General features: G+C 45.0%; 1 protein-coding gene across 1 annotated transcript; it reads right to left on the minus strand.

The window, feature by feature from the left end:
* Positions 1 to 10,051: 10,051 nt before the first annotated feature.
* On the minus strand, positions 10,052 to 18,347 carry LOC123444086 (GPN-loop GTPase QQT1). Its single transcript, XM_045120700.1, has 10 exons — positions 17,967 to 18,347; positions 17,618 to 17,662; positions 17,426 to 17,505; positions 17,271 to 17,345; positions 16,466 to 16,569; positions 16,231 to 16,387; positions 16,065 to 16,152; positions 11,060 to 11,132; positions 10,827 to 10,957; positions 10,052 to 10,460 (listed from the first exon to the last, which is right to left on the minus strand). The coding sequence occupies exons 1-10, from the start codon at positions 18,056 to 18,058 to the stop codon at positions 10,391 to 10,393; spliced, it is 915 nt and encodes a 304-aa protein (XP_044976635.1). The 5' UTR covers positions 18,059 to 18,347; the 3' UTR covers positions 10,052 to 10,390.
* Positions 18,348 to 22,023: the final 3,676 nt, after the last annotated feature.

Genomic DNA, 22,023 nt, shown 5'->3' on the forward strand with positions numbered 1-22,023 from the left:
TTGTGTTCTCCCCGACTGTGCACCGTTGCTACAGTTCGTCGTTTCGAGACACCACGTGATGATCGGGTGTGATAGACTCAACGTTCACATACAACGGGTGCAAAACAGTTGCGCACGCGGAACACTCGGGTTAAGCTTGACGAGCCTAGCATGTGCAGACATGGCCTCGGAACACATGAGACCGAAAGGTCGAGCATGAATCGTATGGTTGATATGATTAGCATAGAGATGCTTACCACTGAAACTATTCTCGACTCACGTGATGATCGGACTTGAGATAGTGGATTTGGATCATGTACCACTCAAATGACTAGAGAGATGTACTTTTTGAGTGGGAGTTCTTAAGTAATATGATTAATTGAACTAATTGTCATGAACATAGTCTAATGGTCTTTGCGAATTACGATGTAGCTTGCGCTATAGCTCTACTGTTTTTATATGTTCCTAGAGAAAATTTAGTTGAAAGTTGATAGTAGCAAACTTTGAAGAGGATTGTCCTCGTTGCTGCGCAGAAGGCTTATGTCCTTAATGCACCACTCGGTGTGCTGCACCTCGAGCGTCGTCTGTGGATGCTGTGAACATCCGACATACACGTTTCTGATGACTACACGATAGTTCAGTGCAAAATACTTAATGGCTTAGAAGCAAGGCACCAAAGACGTTTTGAAACGTCACGGAACATAAGTGATGTTCTAAAGAGATGAAATTGTGATTTCATGCTCGTGCCCTTGTTGAGAGGTACGAGACCTCCGACAAGATTCTTTGTCCACAAAGTAAAGGAGAAAAGCTCAATCGTTGAGCGTGTGCTCAGATTGTCTGAGTACGACAATCACTTGAATCAAGTGGGAGTTAATCTTCCAGATGAGATAGTGATGGTTCTCCAAAGTCACTGCCATCAAGCTGTGAGAGCTTCATGATGAACTATAACATATCAAGGATAGATACAATGATCCTTGAGCGATTCGCGATGTTTGACACTGCGAAAGTAGAAATCAAGAAGGAGCATCAATAGTTGATGGTTTGTAAAACTACTAAGTTTCAAGAAAGGCAAGGGCTAGAAGGGATACTTCGTGAAACGGCAAAACAGTTGCGGCACTAATGAAGAGACCCAAGATTAAACCCAAACCCGAGACTAAGTGCTTCTGTAATGAGGGGAACAGTCACTGAGGCGGAGAAACTCTAGATACTTGGTAGATAAGAAGGCTGGCAAAAGTCGAAACAAGTATATTTGATATACATGATGTTGATGTGTACTTTACTAGTACTCCTAGTAGCACGAGGGTATTGGATACCGGTTCGGTTGCTAAGTGATTAGTGACGCGAAATGAAAGCTACGGCATAAACGGAGACTAGCTAAAGGCGAGGTGACGATACGTGTTGGAAGTGTTTCCAAGATTGATATGATCAAACGTCGCACGCTCCCTCTACCATCGGGATTGGTGTTAAACCTAAATAATTGTTATTTGGTGCTTGCGTTAAGCATGAACATGATTGGATCGTGTTTATTGCAATACGATTATTCATTTAAAGAGAATAATGGTTACTCTATTTTCTTGAATAATCACCTTCAATGGTTTATTGAATCTCGATCGTAGTGGTACACATGTTCATGATATTGGTGCCAAAAGATACGAGTTGATGATGATAGTACCACTTACTTGTGGCACTGCCGCTTGAGTCATGTTAGTATAAATTGCATGAAGAGGCTCCATGCTGATGGATCTTTGTACTCACCTGATTTCGAATCACTAGTGACATGCGAATCATACCACATGAGCAAGGCCTTGTTTTCATTGAGATGAAATAAGATAGTAACTTGTTGGAAGTGATACATTTTGATGTATGCAGTCCAATGGGTGCTGAGGCACGCAGTGGATATCATTATGTTCTTACTTCACTGACGATTTGAGTAGATACAGGAGTATTTACTTAATGAATCACAAGTCTAAAATGTTGAAAAGTTCAATTCCGTTTCAGAGTGAAGTTCGTCGTAACAAGAGGATAAACTATCTACGATATGATCATGGAAATGAATATCTGAGTTACGAGTTTTGGTACACAGTTAAGACAATGTGGAAATTGTTTCGCAGTTCATGCCACCTGGAACATCATAGTGTGATGATGTGTCTGAACGTCATAGCCACGCACTATTTGGTATGGTGCATACTATGATGTCTCTTATCGAATTACCACTATCGTTTATGGGTTATGCATTAGAGACAACCGCACTCACTTTAAATAGGGCACCGCGTATTTCCGTTGAGATGACACAGTATAGACTGAGGTTTAGAGAAATCTAAACTGTCGTTTCTTGAAAGTTTGGGGTTTTGACACTTATGTGAAAAAGTTTCAGTCTGATAAGCTCTAACCCAAAGCGGATAAATGCATCTTCATAGGATATCCAAAACAGTTGGGTACATCTCCTATCTCAGATCCGAAAGCAAAGTGTTTGTTTCTAGAAATGGATCCTTTCTCGAGGAAAGGTTTCTCTCAAAAGAATTGAGTGGGAGGGTAGTAGAACTTCATGAGGTTATTGAACCATCACTTCAACCAGTGTGTAGCAGGGCGCAGGAAGTTGTTCATGTGGTGCCTACACCAATTGAAGTGGAAGCTGATGATGATGATCATTGAGCTTCGAATCAAGTTACTACAAACCTCGTAGGTCGACAAGGTCGTGTACTGCTGCAGAGTAGTACGGTAACCCTGTCTTGGAGGTCATGTTGTTGAGCAACAGTGAACCTACGAGTTATGGAGAAAGCGATGGTGGGCCCAGATTCCGACAAATGGCTGGAAGCCATGAAATCCGAGAGAGGATCCATGTGTGAAAACAAAGTGTAGACTTTGGTAGAACTACTTGATGGTCATAGGACTATTGAGTAAAAATGGATCTTCAAAAGAAGACGGACGATGATGGTGATAAGTCACTATTAAGAAAAGCTCGACTTGTCGCAAAAATGTTTTCGATAAGATCAAACAGTTGACTATGATGAGACTTTCTCACTCGTAGCGATGCTAAAAGTCTGTTAGAATTATGTTAGTTGTTGATGCATTATTTATGAAATATTGCACGTAGGATGTCAAAACATTGTTTTCTCGACGGTTTCCTTGAGCAAACATTGTATGTGATACAACCAGAAGGTTTTGTCGATCCTAAAGATACTAGCAAGTATGCAAGCTCCAGTGATCCTTCAATGGACTGGTGCAAGCATCTCGGAGTTGGAATATACACTTTGATGAGATGATCAAAGATTTTGGGTTTGTACAAGGTTTATGAGAAACTTGTATTTCCAAAGAAGTGAGTGGGAGCACTATAGAATTTCTGATAGGTATATGTGGTTGACATATTGTGGATCAGAAGTAATGTAGAATTTCTGTAAAGCATACAAGGTTGTTTGAAAGAAGTTTTCAAAGGATTAGCTGGATTACGCTACTTGAACGTTGAGCATCAAAGATCTATGGAGATAGATCGAAAGCGCTTAATAGAAGTTTCAACAAGATGCATGCCTTGACAAGTTTTTGAAAGAGTTCAAAATAGACCAGCAAAGAAGGAGTTCTTGGTTGCGTTGTGAGGTGTGAATTTGAGTAAGACTCAAAACCCGACCACGGCAGAATAAAGAGAATAGACGAAGGTCGTCTTCTATGCCTTAGTTGTAGAATCTAAAGTATGCCATGCTGTGTACCGCACCTGAAGTGTGCCTTGACTCAAAGTATGTTGAGAGGTACACAGAGTGATCCATGATTGAATCACTAGCAGCGGTCGAAATTTATCCTTAGTAACTAATGGACTAAGGAATTTTTCTCGATTATGGAGGTGGTTAAAGAGTTTGTCGTAAAGGGTTACGTCAATGCAAGCTTTGACACTAATCCGGATAACTATGAGTAGTGAAACGGATTCGTATAGTAGAGTAGATATTTGGAGCATTTCCGAATAGCACGTAGTAGCAGCATCTATAAGATGACATAAAGATTTGTAAAGAACGCACGAATCTGAAAGTTTCAGAACCGTTGACTAAAACCTCTCTCACGAGCAAGACGTGATCAGACCCCATAACTATATGGGTGTTGGATTCGTTGGAATCACATGGTGATGTGAACTAGATTATTGACTCTAGTGCAAGTGGGAGACTGTTGGAAATATGCCCTAGAGGCAATAATAAATTAGTTATTATTATATTTCTTAGTTCATGATAATCGTTTATTATCCATGCTATAATTGTATTGATTGGAAACACAATACTTGTGTGGATACATAGACAAAACACTGTCCCTAGTAAGCCTCTAGTTGACTAGCTCGTTGATCAAAGATGGTCAAGGTTTCCTGGCCATAGGCAAGTGTTGTCACTTGATAACGGGATCACATCATTAGGAGAATCATGTGATGGACTAGACCTAAACTAATAGACGTAGCATGTTGATCGTGTCATTTTGTTGCTACTGTTTTGTGCGTGTCAAGTATTTGTTCCTATGACCATGAGATCATATAACTCACGGACACCGGAGGAATGCTTTGTGTGTATCAAACGTCGCAACGTAACTGGGTGACTATAAAGATGCTCTACAGGTATCTCCGAAGGTGTTCGTTGAGTTAGTATAGATCGAGACTGGGATTTGTCACTCCGTGTGACGGAGAGGTGTCTCGGGGCCCACTCGGTAATACAACATCACACACAAGCCTTGCAAGCAATGTAACTTAATGTAAGTTGCGGGATCTTGTATTACGGAACGAGTAAAGAGACTTGCCGGTAAACGAGATTGAAATAGGTATGCGGATACTAACGATCGAATCTCGGGCAAGTAACATACCGAAGGACAAAGGGAATGACATACGGGATTATATGAATCCTTGGCACTAAGGTTCAAACGATAAGATCTTCGTAGAATATGTAGGATCCAATATGGGCATCCAGGTCCCGCTATTGGATATTGACCGAGGAGTCTCTCGGGTCATGTCTACATAGTTCTCGAACCCGTAGGGTCTGCACACTTAAGGTTCGACGTTGTTTTATGCGTATTTGAGTTATATGGTTGGTTACCGAATGTTGTTCGGAGTCCCGGATGAGATCACGGACGTCACGAGGGTTTCCGGAATGGTCCGGAAACGAAGATTGATATATAGGATGACCTCATTTGGTTACCGGAAGGTTTTCGTGCATTACCGGAAAGGTTTCGGGCTCATCGGTAGTGTACCGGATTGCCGGGAGGGGTGCCGGGGACCATCGGGAGGGGTGTCACGCCCCAAGGGGTCTCATGGGCTATGGGAAGAGATAAACCAGCCCCTAGTGGGCTGGAATAAGTTCCCACTAAGGCCCATAAGGTTTGAGAAGGAAAAAACACAAGGTGGAAAGAGTTTCCAAGTGGGAAGGTGGAATCCTACTCCAAGTAGGATTGGAGTAGGACTCCTCCACCTCCAATTTCGGCCAAACCTTTAGGTTTTGAGGCTGCCTCCTCCCCTCCTTCCCACCTATATATACGGAGGTTTTAGGGCTGATTTGAGACGACTTTTCCACGGCAGCCCGACCACATACCTCCACGGTTTTTCCTCTAGATCGCGTTTCTGCGGAGCTCGGGCGGAGCCCTGCTGAGACAAGGTCATCACCAACCTCCGGAGCGCCGTCACGCTGCCGGAGAACTCTTCTACCTCTCCGTCTCTCTTGCTGGATCAAGAAGGCCGAGATCATCGTCGAGCTATACGTGTGCTGAACGCGGAGGTGCCGTCCGTTCGGTACTAGATCGTGGGACTGATCGCGGGATTGTTCGCGGGGCGGATCGAGGGACGTCAGGACGTTCCACTACATCAACCGCGTTCACTAACGCTTCTGCTGTACGATCTACAAGGGTACGTAGATCACTCATCCCCTCTCGTATATGGACATCACCATGATAGGTCTTCGTGCGCGTAGGAAAATTTTTGTTTCCCATGCGACGTTCCCCAACAATAATAGGGAAGGAATATGCCGATCACTATGTCGCCTTGGATTGTACGCCAAGTCTTAGGAAGAGTCCATCTTGATTCCAATACTTCTAATGATGGTCGAACAGGATCGGGAGTCCGGCCCATGAGAATAAACAGATGGCCCGAGAACCCCTTAGTCCCAGACTCCCTAAGATGTATTGTGTTGTGGAGATAGCCAGGTGTGGCCATCCTTAAGTAGGGGATTCCAGTGAGGCCAGGCATCAATGAGATATGTCGGATGGGTTTCTCGATCGATGAGCTTGCTTAATGGCGGCATACGGACGGACGGGGCATTGAAGGGGTGTGGTAGATATCCATCTCGTCCCATCCATTCACGTGTCTCCGGCATTGAACAGGGGCGTACACCGTAGATGAATCGCAGGTGGCGCCCTCGGTCGATGATCCACTTCAATGTCGGCGCCAGTGAGAGGTCGTGTTCGCTCTTCAATGGGGAGCGGCCGCTCTACAGCGACATGAGTGCGTGCAGCTGACATCGGGTGGGAAGCGTGCACGGGAGGGGGGAGGGATTTTGGTGGGCCAGGGTAGTCAAAATCATGCAAAGTAGGGGTCCGGACTCCCACAAACCTCCCCACGTTTGTATTTGGTTTGTGGGAGAAATCGCGCCCGGACCGCTCTGCAGATCGATATAGGACAACGTTCGATGGCTTCTGCGGTCCGAACCATTGCAGGAGGTTTGCGGGTCCACCTTGGATATGCCCTTAGATGACAAGATGGATGGCCTAGTCGTTCAGGCATTTGGAGTGACTCACTACCCACGGCCCCAGGGGTCAACAACTAAGGGCGCGTTTGGTTGCCCGCATAAGGCCTAATCAGGCCCGTGCAGGAAGGAAACGGGTTGTTTGGTTACCCTGCATAAATTGTCGGCATGCACGACACGAAGTTTAAAGCACTCCGAGCGAGGCCCAAGAGCTACACCCGGATTAATAGTTTCTCGAGAGCGAGTCTCATGTGAACCAGGGGAGGGGAACGCAGAGCTCAGCTCCTCCGACCATGGAGATGGCGCTAGGAGGTACGTGTCTCTGGAAAATCGGCACGAGGATTTTAGCTCACCTCCCGTCGATTCGGTCGCTCTATTTAGCCCCCATCCTCTCACTGCCCAAAGCCATGCCACCCTTCTCCCCCCTTTCGAGTTTTGTATCCAATGCACAATGGCTCCCACGGCCAGGTAAGCGGATCTCCTTCATCGGTCAACGGTCCATGACGGTGACGAATCCTGTCCTCCACTTCTCCAACCCTTCCCGCGTCCCCCGAGCTGCAACCATGGCCTCTCTGAGTTCAATCACCTCTTTCTCCGTGTTCATTCAGATCTAAGAGGATGTGGTTGTAGGGCTAGATGTTCAAGCATGTGGTAGGGTTGATTCTTGCATTGACCTGTGAGCAGATGCTAGATTTTGATGTAGTGGTAGCTATTTTTGCTGGATCCGTGTAGCTAGAATAGTATGACAGTGATGAACACTATGGATTCACAGCTAGTTGTATAGGATTTGTAGCATTCTAGAGTAGCTATTTGTTATGAACACAATGGATTCATAGCTAGTTCTTATGTTGTGGTAGCTATTTGTGATGGGTTCATGTCTAGTTGTCATGTATGCTACCTTTCCATAGATCGTCTGGTTGTGATGTTGTGGTGATGTGTGTGCTATGCTTATTGTCTATGCGTGATACGATTGAGGACATGACCATGTAGACACAAGATCTTAGTCAGACCCTTGTTCTGTCCGATAGTGAGTTTGCGGCCTCCTATATCGAGGACTCGCAACCCCTCCTCGATCGGAACATGCCTCCTGATTCAGAGGTCTTTGAGGTATCACCTGGTGCTTCTATCTTTGTGCCAGTTGTGCTCGTTTAGCCAACTGCCACTTCTGATGCCCCTGCACTGAGGGCCAAGAAGGATGGCAGGGGGAACAACATGAAGTAGCAATCGTTCATGTCCACGTTCATGTTGAACAAGATGTGTGAGCTCATCTCTAGTGGGGTTAGGACTGTCAAGGGCTTCAAGGAGGTGCACTTGAACACCGTTGTGAACCAGGTGTTTGAGTGACCGCCACCAAGGCGTACAACCACCTAAGGAACTTGAGAGCTCCATGGATCCAGGTGTCCAAGGTTAGAGACCTTAGCGGTGCCCCATGGAATCAGAGCATTTTCTCTATCGTTGTGGAGGCAGAGCACTACACCGGCCATGTCGCGGCTAACTCACTATCCCCTTGTTTTTCACACTATCAACCATTGCCTACTCACAATAATAAAGCTTGTGCTTCTTTCTTAGGACCACCCCAAAGACGTTGAGGTCCTTAACACACCCATCCAGAACTACAACCAGATGCAACACATCTTCTCCTTCGGCCTAGCAACCTGCAAGCATGCCATGGGCTCCGGTGAGGCTCTCGGTTCTCCTTCGGCCTAGCAACCGCCAAGCATCCCAGGCACCCCGGACGTAGAGGCAATCCTTGATGGCCCTGACAAGCTATTTGAGCATGTATTTGTGGTCAATAGAAAGGGGGAGAGGAGTGGCCTGATGGAGAAGGACAACAGTGTCTTCACCAACATGACTACGGTCGTGAAGGAGGTGGCACCTGTAGTTAGGAAGATCAAGACCCCTAATGTCCATCCTGACCTGTACAGCGTCGTCATGGAGCAAGGAGGCTTCAACAATGAGGCTCTCATGGCAGCTCTGAGCCACCAGTTGGACAACAAGGCCCATGGTGTTGGATTTGTTGCCACGGCACACGCCCACGGGGCGCTCTGGCTCAGGAGCTAGCTGGGCAAGCACTACTACTAGAACTTGTTGCTCGTTACCGCATGCATGATCCTAGATGGCGATGCCGATGTCAACGACGATGGCGATGGCAATGGTGGTGTATATTTTGTGAAGCTAGGGCTTGAAAATTGTTTCATAGTGTGTATATTTTGTTGGGGTGGTATATACTCACCCCTCATGATGATCGTGAACTTGCGGTGATAGGATGACACCCTCTTTTGGATGTGGTGGTAGGATGACACCATATTAGTGCTAGGTTAGAACTTGCTATGTCATATGATCATATGATCATGCATGCTTACTACTTCTCCTCCATTACTTGCTGCTTGATTGCTCCATTGCTTCCTTCTTGATTGTTGTTTTGCTTGCTGCTTCAATTGTTGCTCTTGTGCGTTCCTAGGACAAATGGTATGCGGTGTTCATCCGGATGACACGAGGGGTTTACAATTCATGAGAAGTTTGCAATGAACAAGTTGCATCGTACAACAACATCAGCCATAGAGGGTTTAAGACTAGGCAGGCGGCAGAAAAAGCTTACGCCAACTATGTAAGAAAGCACACATGCAAGGTTAAAGTTGGCAACGTTGAAGTTGGCAAGGAGGCGCCACGCCTTAGAGTAAAGAACTTCATCGTCATCAGTCAGTCCCTCGCTATTGCAGTGTTGTGTTGTTGGTGTGGTAGATGTGATCATGTGTAAGGTAACCTCACCATATAGGATACAAGGTTAGCACACCTTACAGTGCGTAGGCAACCAAACAACATGCTTATTTGTGTGTTCAGACAATGCAGGCAACCAAACACCGTGCGCTAAGCTATCCCCTAATGCGTAAAAACTAGATGCGAACAACCAAACATGTTACAGATGTTAGTTTAGAGGGTGTATTTTAAACACAATACAGACGCAAACGCTCATATACATGTGCATACACTCATCCCTGTAAGCACACACACGCACATCCTACCCCTATAAACACCTTTGAGAAACTGATGTGTAATATCATCGAACTTTGATGGGTTGAGGATACCATTATTCCTCCAACCATCCAACCACACGTTGATTTACACTATGTCAGCAATTGTGCACAGTACACTGTACGTGGCCTGCCATCCACTCCAACGGGCGTAACCTGCCTTACCATCGTATATCCTTTGTACCACGTTCGATCCATCCGGTGGCACCAGCGTCCTTTCTGTGGTTTTTTTTTTTTTTTTGAGACAACGTACTTTCTGTTGTGATAATCTGAGATTGGATCTGAACACCACTATAAGCGGCTAACTGCTGGTCAGTGGCCCACGCCCAACAATTGGAAAAAAAAAGGTCAACGGCCAAATGGTTAGGTGCTTGGTATATAATTGCATACCGTCAACTCTACCATAGTACAGAAATACAGACCGACGAGACCAGACTACAGGTGCTGTTGAGTTTCTACTAGTCCTACATGCTGAAATCAACCAAGTCACGAGAAACAAGTATACTTGCCAAGTTGCCATATAGTTTCCCAGCATACTACCTTCGCCCCAGAGGTGAAGACGAAATTCTACACATCTAGGGGGTAGCAAGAAACTTCAGGCAACATCCACATTGTCCTAGTAAACACGAGCTCGGGTCTACGCCAGTGAAGCGTTTAACCAGCAGCTGGCGCCAGTGAATGTCGATCTCATTGCATCCCGCTTGTTTTCTGAATGATTTCATCATCTTTCATGTACTTTTCCTGCACCGCCGCTGTTGTAACCATATATGTTAAGGAAAAATAGAGTGTGTAAGCACTTGGCATGGATAATGGTGCATCAGGAGCATTTCATTGCCAATAAAAACCACCGTAGCAAATCATAGAGTGTATACTCTAGTAGAGTAGTGGTACCACACCTACATATTGAGCTAAAATATCAGATTCGTTGTCTAGCGATCTAGTCTAGTCACCATATACTTGCCAGTTGCCACAAATGCTATTCAGCATGGAATGAACTAACAGGACCCACAATATACATGTACACTCAATGCCAGAAGTAGGCTACCATATTAAAGAGCATATAAGTAATGGGACAAAAAAATGCTTGTTTGAATAAGTTAGTACAAGAGGCAGTAAAGGATATCTGTAGTAGTCCCAGTCAAGAGGCGCAGCTGCAATTTTGCTGAACTCAACAGCGCTGCTGTCTATAGAAGAGAATATATAGCCATTGCTCTTGTCAATCAACTTCACAAGATTACCAACACTTTCTTTGTCCTAGAGGCAAAAGTTGTACGAATTAAGACTATTGAATTGCATGCACCAACCAGTTCACCAACATGGAACTGAATTGAAATAATAAAGTGTTTCAGTACGGACCTGGATGTCCAAAGTTGTAAAATTGACTAAGCTAAAATCATCAATCACATCACATAGCTTTTTCGTAAGTTTCCTGTCAGCAAAATACAAAAGGTTCTAAGAAACCTCAAGCCTAAAAATAGCATATCACAATTAACACAAGTATAAGATCACCAACATTGCAGGTTTTCCGTGAATAATTCCAAAGGTTGCTGCGTTTAAGGGTTCATAATGCTGCGTTTAAGGGTTCATAATGTTTGACAGTGCAACACTAGTCTACTCAAGATGCATGAGATCCCCTAGCAACTTCTGAGTGTTATTGTGCAAGTGCATTACTACATTAGATCGCTATCTTACCTGAACAGGGAGAGTCCTAGATTTTTGTGCAAGTACATTAATTGTATCTTAAGAATGTTTACCCAATTTAAAAGGGAAAACAATAACAAATCCGTGCTGTGTTATGTTTTATAATGCTTTTAAGCGAATTGGCGATGCTTACTAAAGGACTAAAAAAGGGCAGCCCGGTGCACGTAGCTCCCACTTGCACGAGGTCCGGGATAAGATAAATAGCTAAATATTATCAAGTTGGACAGGATGACTTTCAGTAGGTGCCATACAGACTGTACGCACCCCTTACCCAAGGAATTAAAGTTAATTGTTAGTTTGTTGGCCCAGATCCGACGCCGAGTACTTTCCGGCGACGGTGACGATCGACGACGAAGACGATCCACTGGCTGAACTCGACGGAGTATTTTACGTCGAGATGTACTGCACCAACATAGTACAGCTAGCAAGCTAGCAAGCTGCTTGATCGATCCGAAGCATCCCACGCACGTAGCCGGCGTATAGCAACAGGCTCGTATCGAGCCTGGTTCTTCTGTTTATTGATCTCAACTCTTGGTTCTCTTACAACGCAGGGGTACATGGATATTCAAAGGAGATAAGCTAATCCTAAACTAGTCCTAGTCCAATTACAAATCCTATGCTAGGTGACTGTTCCGGTTCAACACGAACTCGGACGCCGTGGTTAACTCCAACAATCACCCCCTAAACACGACGTCGTTACGTTACAGCTTCGACGCCGATCCTTCTTTGCACCTTCAAGAACTTCTCCCAATCTAAAGCCTTGGTCAGGATGTCCGCCAACTGATCATCGGTGCGATTGTAGTTGACCTTCGCCTTCTCTTCTTCCACGCGGTTCTTCATATAGTGATACATTGTATCAATGTGCTTGCTCCTATCATGCCGCACTGGATCCTCGCGTAGAAAAAACATAGACCCGCTGTCAACTTTGAGCACCATATTGTTGGAGTTAACCACGGCGTCCGAGTTCGTGTTGAACCGGAACAGTCACCTAGCATAGGATTTGTAATTGGACTAGGACTAGTTTAGGATTAGCTTATCTCCTTTAAATATCCATGTACCCCTGCGTTGTAAGAGAACCAAGAGTTGAGATCAATAAACAAAAGAACCAGGCTCGATACGAGCCTGTTGCTATACGCCGGCTACGTGCGTGGGATGCTTCGGATCGATCAAGCAGCTTGCTAGCTTGCTAGCTTGCTAGCTGTACTATGTTGGTGCAGTACATCTCGACGTAAAATACTCCGTCGAGTTCAGCCAGTGGTTCGTCTTCGTCGTCGATCGTCACCGTCGCCGGAAAGTACTCGGCGTCGGATCTGGGCCAACAATTGGTATCTAGAGCAAGGTTGATCTTTTAGTAACGGAAGATCATGTCGAAGGACGACAAGGATAAGCAGCTGGCGGCGTACTCCGGTGCGGCTAAAGTATTTGCTGCTCCAGCGAGTTCGTCATACCCACGATTTGACCGCGAGAACTTCGGGGTCTGGAAGGCACTGATGGAGTGTGGTCTCCGCGCCAACGTGTTGTGGGACGCAGTCGATCCAGGAGGCGACGCTTTCAAGAAGGGGGGAGCCGAGCACTGGAAGGATCGGCAGGCGGCATCGGCGATTTACTCGGTGATGTCGATGGATGTCCTCCAACACCTGATCGCCAAAGAAACGGCGAAGGAGGTGTGGGATACCTTGGAGCTCATGTTCGAGGGACACGACCGCGTCAAGCAAGCCAATCTCCAAACTCTCTTAAGGAACTATGAGACTTTGGTCATGGGCGACAATGAGTCCATGGACGCGTTCGCTTCACGGGTTGCTACTCTCGTCAATCGGATCCGCGCACTTGGAGAAAACCTCACGGAGGCCTCGGTTGTCCGTCGGTTCTTGCGCGCGGCTCCTCCCCGGTACCTGCAAATTGTCACGGCGATCGAGCAGTGCGTCAATCTCGCGACCCTGTCCATTGATGATCTCGTCGGACGCTACAAGGCTCACGACGAGCGTATGCGGTACAGTCTCGGGGACGGGAGGAATGATGAGCATGTCATGCTCACGCGGGCTCAGTGGCAGGCGCTGGACTCAAGGAGAGAAGGTGAGGGCTCTAGCAGTTACGCTCGCCAAGATCGTGTGCCAAACGAACAAAGTCAGAAGGACGTCAGTGATGGCGCTCCGAAGAAGAAGAAGTTCGACAAGCGCAAGATCAAGTGTCACAATTGTGGCATCATGGGGCACTTCAAGTCGGAGTGCAAGAATCCCCCAAAGGAGAAGGCGCTCATGGCCCAGCAAGGATATGAAGGTGACATGATGTTGATGTGTGAACTCGTGGACGAGGAGGATCCAGTTCTTCAAGGGTCGGCTAAAGAAATTGCCGCGCTCCGTGAAAGAAAAGTTTGCATTCAAGATCATGATTCGGAAACTCGTGTCGGTGCTATGGATGCGGGGGGTGATTCCGAAACTTACACCAATGCTACGGGTGTAAGTGCTATCTTTGCTGGAGCGAAGGAAGCGCTCATTGCATGCGCTCGGCCGTGGAGAAGCGGCCTTGTTACAAACATGAGGGGTGATTCCAAAATTCGTGTCGAAGCTACTGACGCGATGCATAAGTCTGAAATTTGTGTCGATGCTACGGACACGAATGTCACTTCGGCGTACGTGGAGCCTGAAGACCACGAATCAAAGTATGTTGATGTAAAAGTAGGCATGTGCGCACCAGCCTTGTCATGTTGTAAGGTAACAGACAAAGACATGGTGTCAGACGGACACTACACACCTGTGATGGTGCCAGAAAACCATAGCACACGACGAGCTATGTCGTTCGAACCTGATGAGAATCGCGTCGTTTCAGTGGATGGCAAGGCGGATTGCTCTGGTGAAACGAGTGTTGCGTGCACTCGACCAGGCGACGTGGTGGTCAGCCAGGAGAGCCAGAGCCAGCAACGGCGATGCGAGGCCCACAGGCTGGCACAACAGGGAGATGTTCCTTGGAGCCTTCAAAGCAGTCAACCAATACGACGAGACGAGGCAACACATGGACCAATAAGTGAAGAACCAGGTTGCAACCAACCTAGTCCAGCAGGAGAAGGAGTGCCAGGAGGTGAACGTGGTGGGCTTGGTCTATCACAAAGAAACTATCCAGCGGACCTTTCCAGCAGGCCCGAAGTGAGGTGCAACCCAATAATCCTACCGGAAAGTCCATGCGGAGTTGAGCTTGGTTTTGGTGGCGCAGGTCGGGCTGCTGATCTACCAGGAAGATCAAAGGTCTTGTCAAGTGCAGTTTTGCCAAACTTGGCCAGTGCAATGCTGGGAGGAAGATCAAAGGTCTTGTCAAGTGCAGTTTTGCCAAACTTGGGCAGTGCAATGCTGGGAGGCAAGAACGGCAAGGTAACGCTGATACCCGTGAAGGAGGAAAGGACACCATCACCTATATCTATAAAGCTACTACCGGTGTTACACACATATTCGGAGGATACTCTTTGGACTATTGACCCGGTAAAGATCGAAGGGAGTAGGCAACGGTGTCTAGCAAGCGCCGAGGAATCGGCGAAATTTGAAGGCGCAAATACGAAGGAGTGTTGGCGTCATGCGATGGAGGAGAAGTTGGGGTCCATCCACGACAACAATGCATGGGAGCTCGTGGATCTTCCCAACAATGAAAAACTCATGGATCTCAAGTGGGAATTTGCGATCAAGAAAGAAGCTGAAGGGAATTGTGTGAAGCACAAGGCGAAGCTAGTGGCCAAAGAATACATACAAGAGGCAGGTGTGGATTTCGAAGAAGTGTTTGTTCCCATTGCAGAGATGAAATCGATGAGATTACTCATCGCTCTCGCGGTTCAAGAATCATGGAAGATACATCACATGGATGTAAAATCCACGGTTTTGAACGAAGGAGATGTGTATGTGAATCAACCACCGAGTTTCATCAAAGAGGGAGAAGGACACGAGATATTGAAGCTACACAAAGTCTTGTATGGGCGACGGCAAGACCTTCGGGCGTGGAAAATTAAACTTGATCAGACTATGATTTCTCTTGGATTTGAGAAAGCCCCACTGGAGCATGCAATGTACAAGAGAGGTGAAGGAAGGGATCGTCTACTAGTTGGCATCTACGACGACGATCTATTGATTACTGGAGCAGATGAAGAGGTGATTGCAAAGTTCAAGCTACAAATGAAGGAGCTTTTCAAGATGGATGATCTAGGTCTTTTGAGTTGCTACCTCGGGCCAGAGGTACATCAAAAGCCGGAAGGGATCACACTATGTGAGGAGGCATACACAAGGAAGGTACTTGAAAACTGTGGCATGAGAGATTGCAATCCAATTGATGCTTCAATGGAACCTCGTCGTTGAGCAAGAAGGAGATGGTGAAACTACTCGGCTATAGTGATAGTGACAAGGACGACCGTAAGAGTACCTCGGACGTGGCATATTTCCTTGGTGGAAGCGTAGTAAGCTGGCTATCACGAAAGCAGAAAGTGATGACATCGACTTCAAGTGAAGAAGAGTGTCAAGATGTGTGGCTAAGGCTACACAGTGATCTCATGGATCGAGATCCGGAACAAGTGGTGCTCAAAGTTAATATTATCAAGTTGGACAGGATGACTTTCAGTAGGTGCCATACAGACTGTACGCACCCCTTACCCAAGGAATTAAAGTTAATTGTTAGTTGTCATATTTACCTGTACTTGGCAGAACGAGGATCTTGATCAAGATGGTATTGCAAATAGGACAGGTCTTGGACATCAGTGTAGAAGTCAAGGTTGAATGCTGATAATAAAGAAAGTGAGTAACAACTACAGCTGAAATATTTGCGAAACTAAAGGCAGCTGCAGACAAGCACAATACCTAAATTTCCATAGTTCTCAATAAGGTCAATCTTTGATAGAACATTGATGTGTGGTAGCTCCAAGTGTAGCATTGTTGATAGTGAAAGAAGCAAAGCACTCACATACTTCCCAGGATCACAACATAAATGAGCATCAACAAGGTGCACAGCAGTCAGCTGCAAAATACCAAGAACAAGTGGGTAATGAAATACATTAGCAGAATAACTTGAATTTAACTGAAAACATGCATGTACCCGCAAGTCTAGCTTTTTGACGAGTTTATTGATGATATTCCTTGCATTTGTGTGAAGGGAGAAAAGTTCCACTTGCCCCGGGAAATCAAATAAAAAATAGTGATCTGCAGCAATCACCAACCTTCAGCAATTCATAATGGGAAGTAGTGCAAGTTAAGCAGCAATGCAGCACTGGTGTGTAGCTGCTGTAATAGTCCTCTACTATGATATTAACCACGGTTGCAGATTATTCACGACTGTAATTTGGAATAGCAAAAAGGTTCCGTGCAAGGTCATAGCAAAGTGAGTTGACCATTTTTAAAGTAGCTTGATCTGTATAAGCGACTTATTAGTTTATTCTTCAATTGTTCCATAAGGAATTATTAATTTTCATCAAAGGTTCCCAGCACTCCAATGTCAAAACAGAATCTGGCGGCTTAGTTATGGATAGAACTGGGTCAACCTGCTTTCTATCTAGTAGACATGAGTGCTTAAAAAGATCTTCAATTTTATGGATATTACAGCCAAAGAAAAAAAGTCCAGTTTCTCTGGTTCACTATCATAAAGCTGTTGTTTGGGCATGGACATGGTCTTTAAAATACAGCTTTGACTATCAATTTCTATTACAGTATATAATAAAATACAAAGAGAACTCATATACTGTGAAAGTACATTTTTTGAAAATTCACAGCTATGATCTAAGTATCCAATCAAAATATTTGTACAGATACTACTCAAAAACTCAAGATCTTAACTCTACCCTGGACCAAAACGACAGCTTTTACAGCACCCGAGCGAGGTTCGGAGAAAGGCACTCCGCACTCACCTTCAATAAAAGGTTTCAGTTTCTCTTCAAGCCAGTCAATATTCATCTCCAAGTAATCCATGCAATACACAAGCCCTGACAAAGGTATCAATAGCACAGCATAAGTAAGGATAGAAATAAAACAGGTACACTTGATTCTTGAGCATCGGATCAACCTCCATTAGGACCAAGCGAATGCTCAGACATGACATCACTAAGTTTTATGAGGTCCTCAATGTTGATGGCACATTCATATCTAAATACCACTGTCAAGGACTCATTTTAAGTGTAACTGCTGAGCCCGATGGCAACACATGGTAAACGAACAAGGGAAAAGATCATTTCAAGGCTCAACGAGCAAAGGATACGGCAATGCATCATTCGCGGGGTCGAGATTGATGACCGCAACTTTCCTGCAACAAACAATCAAGCACTATGACCTTGTGAATCAGGAAGACAATAACTGGCACAGCTGCAGGAAGAGATAACACTGGGAGCCCAATCATTGGAAGGAAAATTGTACACCACGCCTCGTTCTCCTAATGTCTACCCTCCCATCAGAAAAAGGACTTATAACATACGGAGTACTAAACTGAACATAACAAGAGGCCAAGCGTTGGACCAGAAAAATAAAAACTAGCACTGGAAGTCAGGAAAGCAGCTTGTAGTGATGAAGTACTAGCTAGGTTAATAGCAAGGGTGCAGGTATTTGCATACCTTCCCACGAGGGAGAGGAACTGGGACATGCCGTTGCAGTAGGTGGTCTTGCCGGAGCCTGGTGGCCCGATCACAACCTGTCCGAACACCATCTCCTCTACTCGTACCCAACCCGACTGCCTCTTCCTACTGCAGAAGAAAATTCACCAACATGGAACAGGAGAGAGGGCGGGCCGCGCGCGAGCCGGCGACCGGCGAGGAGAAGGGAACAACCGGGCGGGCTAGGGGGCAAGGGGACGGCGGTCGCGGGGTGCTGGGCCGGCCGCCGGCAGTCACAGACGGGAGCTGAGCGGGCGGGCGGCCGAACGACAGCGCTGACTGTTAGGTCTCTCGTGCGGTCTCGCCTCGCGACTGGGCCACTGGGGCTTCTGGGGGGAGAGGAGTGCGAGGGTGAACCCTACGCCCGAGAAGCAAGGAAAACCCTATTTGCCGCGCGTTGCGGCAAATTACCACGGCTTCGCACGGAGAAAACGCTAGCGGGGGATAATCTGGGCGGCCCATTAACAGTTACAGGGACGTCGGTTTTGGGAAAATTTTCCAGTCGATTTTTTCCAGTTTTGAGAACTTTCTAGAAGATTCCCTAAATCAGTTTTTCTATTTTTTTCTTTTTTTTTCTTTTATGTTTCCTTTTTTCCTGTTTTTGTTTCAAAAATGTTCTGGATTAGCAAAAAATGTTCCGGAATTAAAAAAATGTTCCGGAATTTGAAAAAATGATCAGGAACTTGAAAAATGTTTCGGAATTTGAAATTATTTTCCGTCATTTGAAACAATGTCCCGAAATTTTTTAAAAATGTTCCGCAATTTAAAAAAATGTTCCAGAATTTGAGAAAATGATCTAGAATTTTTATCAAAATGTTTCAGATTTTTTTAAAAAGTATTCTGGAATTTGAAAAACAGGTTCCGAAATTTCAAAAAATGTTCTGAAATTCAAAAATATAGATAAACAATTATTAGATTTTTTTTTCAAACAAAAAATATAAGCTTGGTCGGCCCAGTTGGGGGCGAGCCGAAGATGGGCTGGCCCAGTCGGGGGCGCCACCCCCCTGCGGCGCGCGACTCCTTTCGGCAACGCGCGGCGAATAGGAGGTCCCCGAGAGCAACGCTGAGCGAGGTGGGTCGGCCCAGTTCCGGGGTTGGGCTGGAGCAGCATCTGCTTCATTGCCTCGGCTACTGCGTGTTTTATTTTCGTTTTTCTTCTATATGGTTTTCTGTTTGGGTTTTTTATAGCTTTTTTATTTTACAAAATATTAGACTTCCTTAGTCCCACAATCTAATATGTGTGGAACGGAGGGAGTATTTGTTCAAAAATGTTTGGAAATTTTAAATTTTATTATAAATTTGAAAAATATTTGCATTTTCAATGTTCAGGGATCTCAAAAAGTTCTTGTTTAAAATTTAAAAAATTGTTCACAAATTCAAAACACATTAGTGTTTTTAAAAAACGTTTGATGATTTCAATAAATTTTAGGATTTTAGAAAATGATCTATTTAAAAAACACAAATTCAAAAGATAGTAGAGAACTAAAAGATGCTCCGAGATCATAAATTATCTATACCTACTAGCAAAAGAGCCCGTGTGTTACAACGGAAGAGAAAATAACACACGCTCTGGACGCAATATATTTTCACATGACATCACATTTGTGTTGCCGACAATGGCTTTAGTGCTCACACAATAAAAACGTGTTTGAATATACAGTCACTCAGAATAAGATGAGAAATATGTTGTTTCTCCCCCCGAGGTTTTCCAAAGGTGTGCATGTGTTGTTAACGATGTTTTCTTTCCTCTTAATTTGGTTTTAATTTAATGGATGTTTATTGCAATTCGTATCGTCGTCGGAAAGAAAGACAAAAAGGACCGTGCACTACAGATTAATTTTGCATCAAAAATAATATTTAAGAAGTATTCAACAGCTAAAAAGAACATCCTATTTAAATTCTACACATTTTTTTAATCAAATTTCATATATGACATGTTAAAATTGGAGTTACGGTTTAAAAGATATGGATAATTTTGTTTTAGATAAAATGTGTATTGATTAACTGAAAAGTTAGGGTTTTTTTTGTTAAAATATGAACGACGGGTTGATTACTTGAAACATCAGGGGGTTTTGAAAAATGCAAAAAAACGATTAGTTTTCTAACTTAAATCCGGACTACGGGTTGATTATCTGAAACATCAGGGCGTTTTCTGAAAAATATAAAAAACGATTTGTTTTTTGACTTAAAAACGGACTGTGGGTTGAATACTGGAAAAGCGAGGGGTGTTTTTGCAAACTGACCGCGACAGACGACAGAAGCGCTCCGCGCTTTATTATTAGGGAGAGACTAATAAAGAATAGTTATTCTTTATCCATCATGTTATTTTAGCAAAAAAAGTCCCTAATTGTGATGATATCTCACACATAGGCCTGCTTTGATGATTGCCTTGTTGTGATGATTGCGCTGTTGTGATAATTAGTAAAAAAATACCTGTAGTTTCATAAATAACTGGTTCGTCTAATTAGGCTTTTCTCTTTGTCAATATCTCACATATGGGTCTGCTGTGATGTTTGCCCTGTTGTGATAATTGGGTCTTTCTCTTTGTTGGTCCTCACGGAGTCGAACACGGAATTTCCCTTTCCACTGCAAAGGACAAAGCCAACAGAACCATGTTTTGTTTGTGTTAGAAAGCAAGGTTCTCTTCCAATTAATTAGTCCCACCCTACTGCTCTGCATTAATTCTTGCCAATTTATATACAAACGAGTTGTAGGAGTCAACAAGCAGTCTCAAGACTTGACAAAGAGAGATAATGATATGGGAAGAGAATTAGGAAGGTCCTATAAGGAAGGCCAACTAATATATTAGCGCGGAGAAATATTCAACGAGAGGGTGTCGGACAGACATCATGCGGGGCGGGCGGACTCGATTGAGGTGGGATGGCCACGGCTGCTGGGGACTCATAGGAACTGTGGGATGTGATGATGAGGGGAGGAAACATCGGCGTCGTTTTTTCGAAATGAAGGCAAAAGATTTGCCTTAACCATTAATTAAGAAGAAGTTAAGAGTTGCTTTTACAACCAAAAGAAATAAGATTATTACAAAGCCATTACTCTCGCGGTAAGAGGTTTCTCAAGTGCTTTACGCCAGTGGTAACCCAGAGCGTAGCCTCGTTCTTGATGTTGGAGAGGAGAACAGGCGGTAGAGAATACTTGTGCCTGAAGACTCTAGCATTCCGCTCACACCAAATCGTCCAACAGACAAGCATGGTGAGGACCCAGGGGGCAGCGACCACAACAACATCAGCGCTGCCTCTCGTACTACCAGGCCGAGGAGGCCCAACCCAAATGTCTACCGCCCGGACTAGGCCGAGTGAAGACCCACTGCACTGCCTACACATGCAGACACAGGCGAGGAGGGAGGCATCCAGTGGATTAGGGGCCGGCGGCTTGGCTTATCCACTTTCTCCTTCCCTCATGAACCCTAGCTAGATTCCACCATTCGTGTATCCATTCCTTGTAATAGCTAGCACGAGATATTGCTACACATTATATCATCCATGCTAGTCGCTCATAACACATGGTATCAGAGACCAGATGAGGGATCGATAAAAGATGTGTCTAGATGGGGGGGTGAATAGACTACTTGTCAAGACAAAATTCCTGGCCTAACCCAATTTCAAGGAAGGCGAAAATATAGCAGTTCGAACAAGTCTAGTACACCCTACACATGCTAGTCAACATATATAGCACCAAAAAAGTAAAGACTTTGCAGATGTAAAGGAGTAGAGTTTAGGAGATCAAACGCAAAGAGATTGACAGAGCGATTTTTGGCATGGTTCCGATAGGTGGCGCTATCGTACGTCCATGTTAGTGGAGACTTCAACCCACGGAGGGTAACGGGAGCGAGATTCCATGGAGGGCTCCACCCACGGAGGGTCTACAAAGAAGCGACCTTGTATATTCCACCATGGCTTCCTTCCACATAGGACTAGCCTTACTCACGGTAGATCTTCACGAAGTAGGCGATCTCCTTGCCCTTACAAACATCTTGGTTCAACTCCACAACACGAAGTAG

This window comes from Hordeum vulgare, chromosome 3H (assembly GCF_904849725.1).
Source record: "Hordeum vulgare subsp. vulgare chromosome 3H, MorexV3_pseudomolecules_assembly, whole genome shotgun sequence".
Lineage (NCBI taxonomy): Eukaryota > Viridiplantae > Streptophyta > Magnoliopsida > Poales > Poaceae > Hordeum > Hordeum vulgare.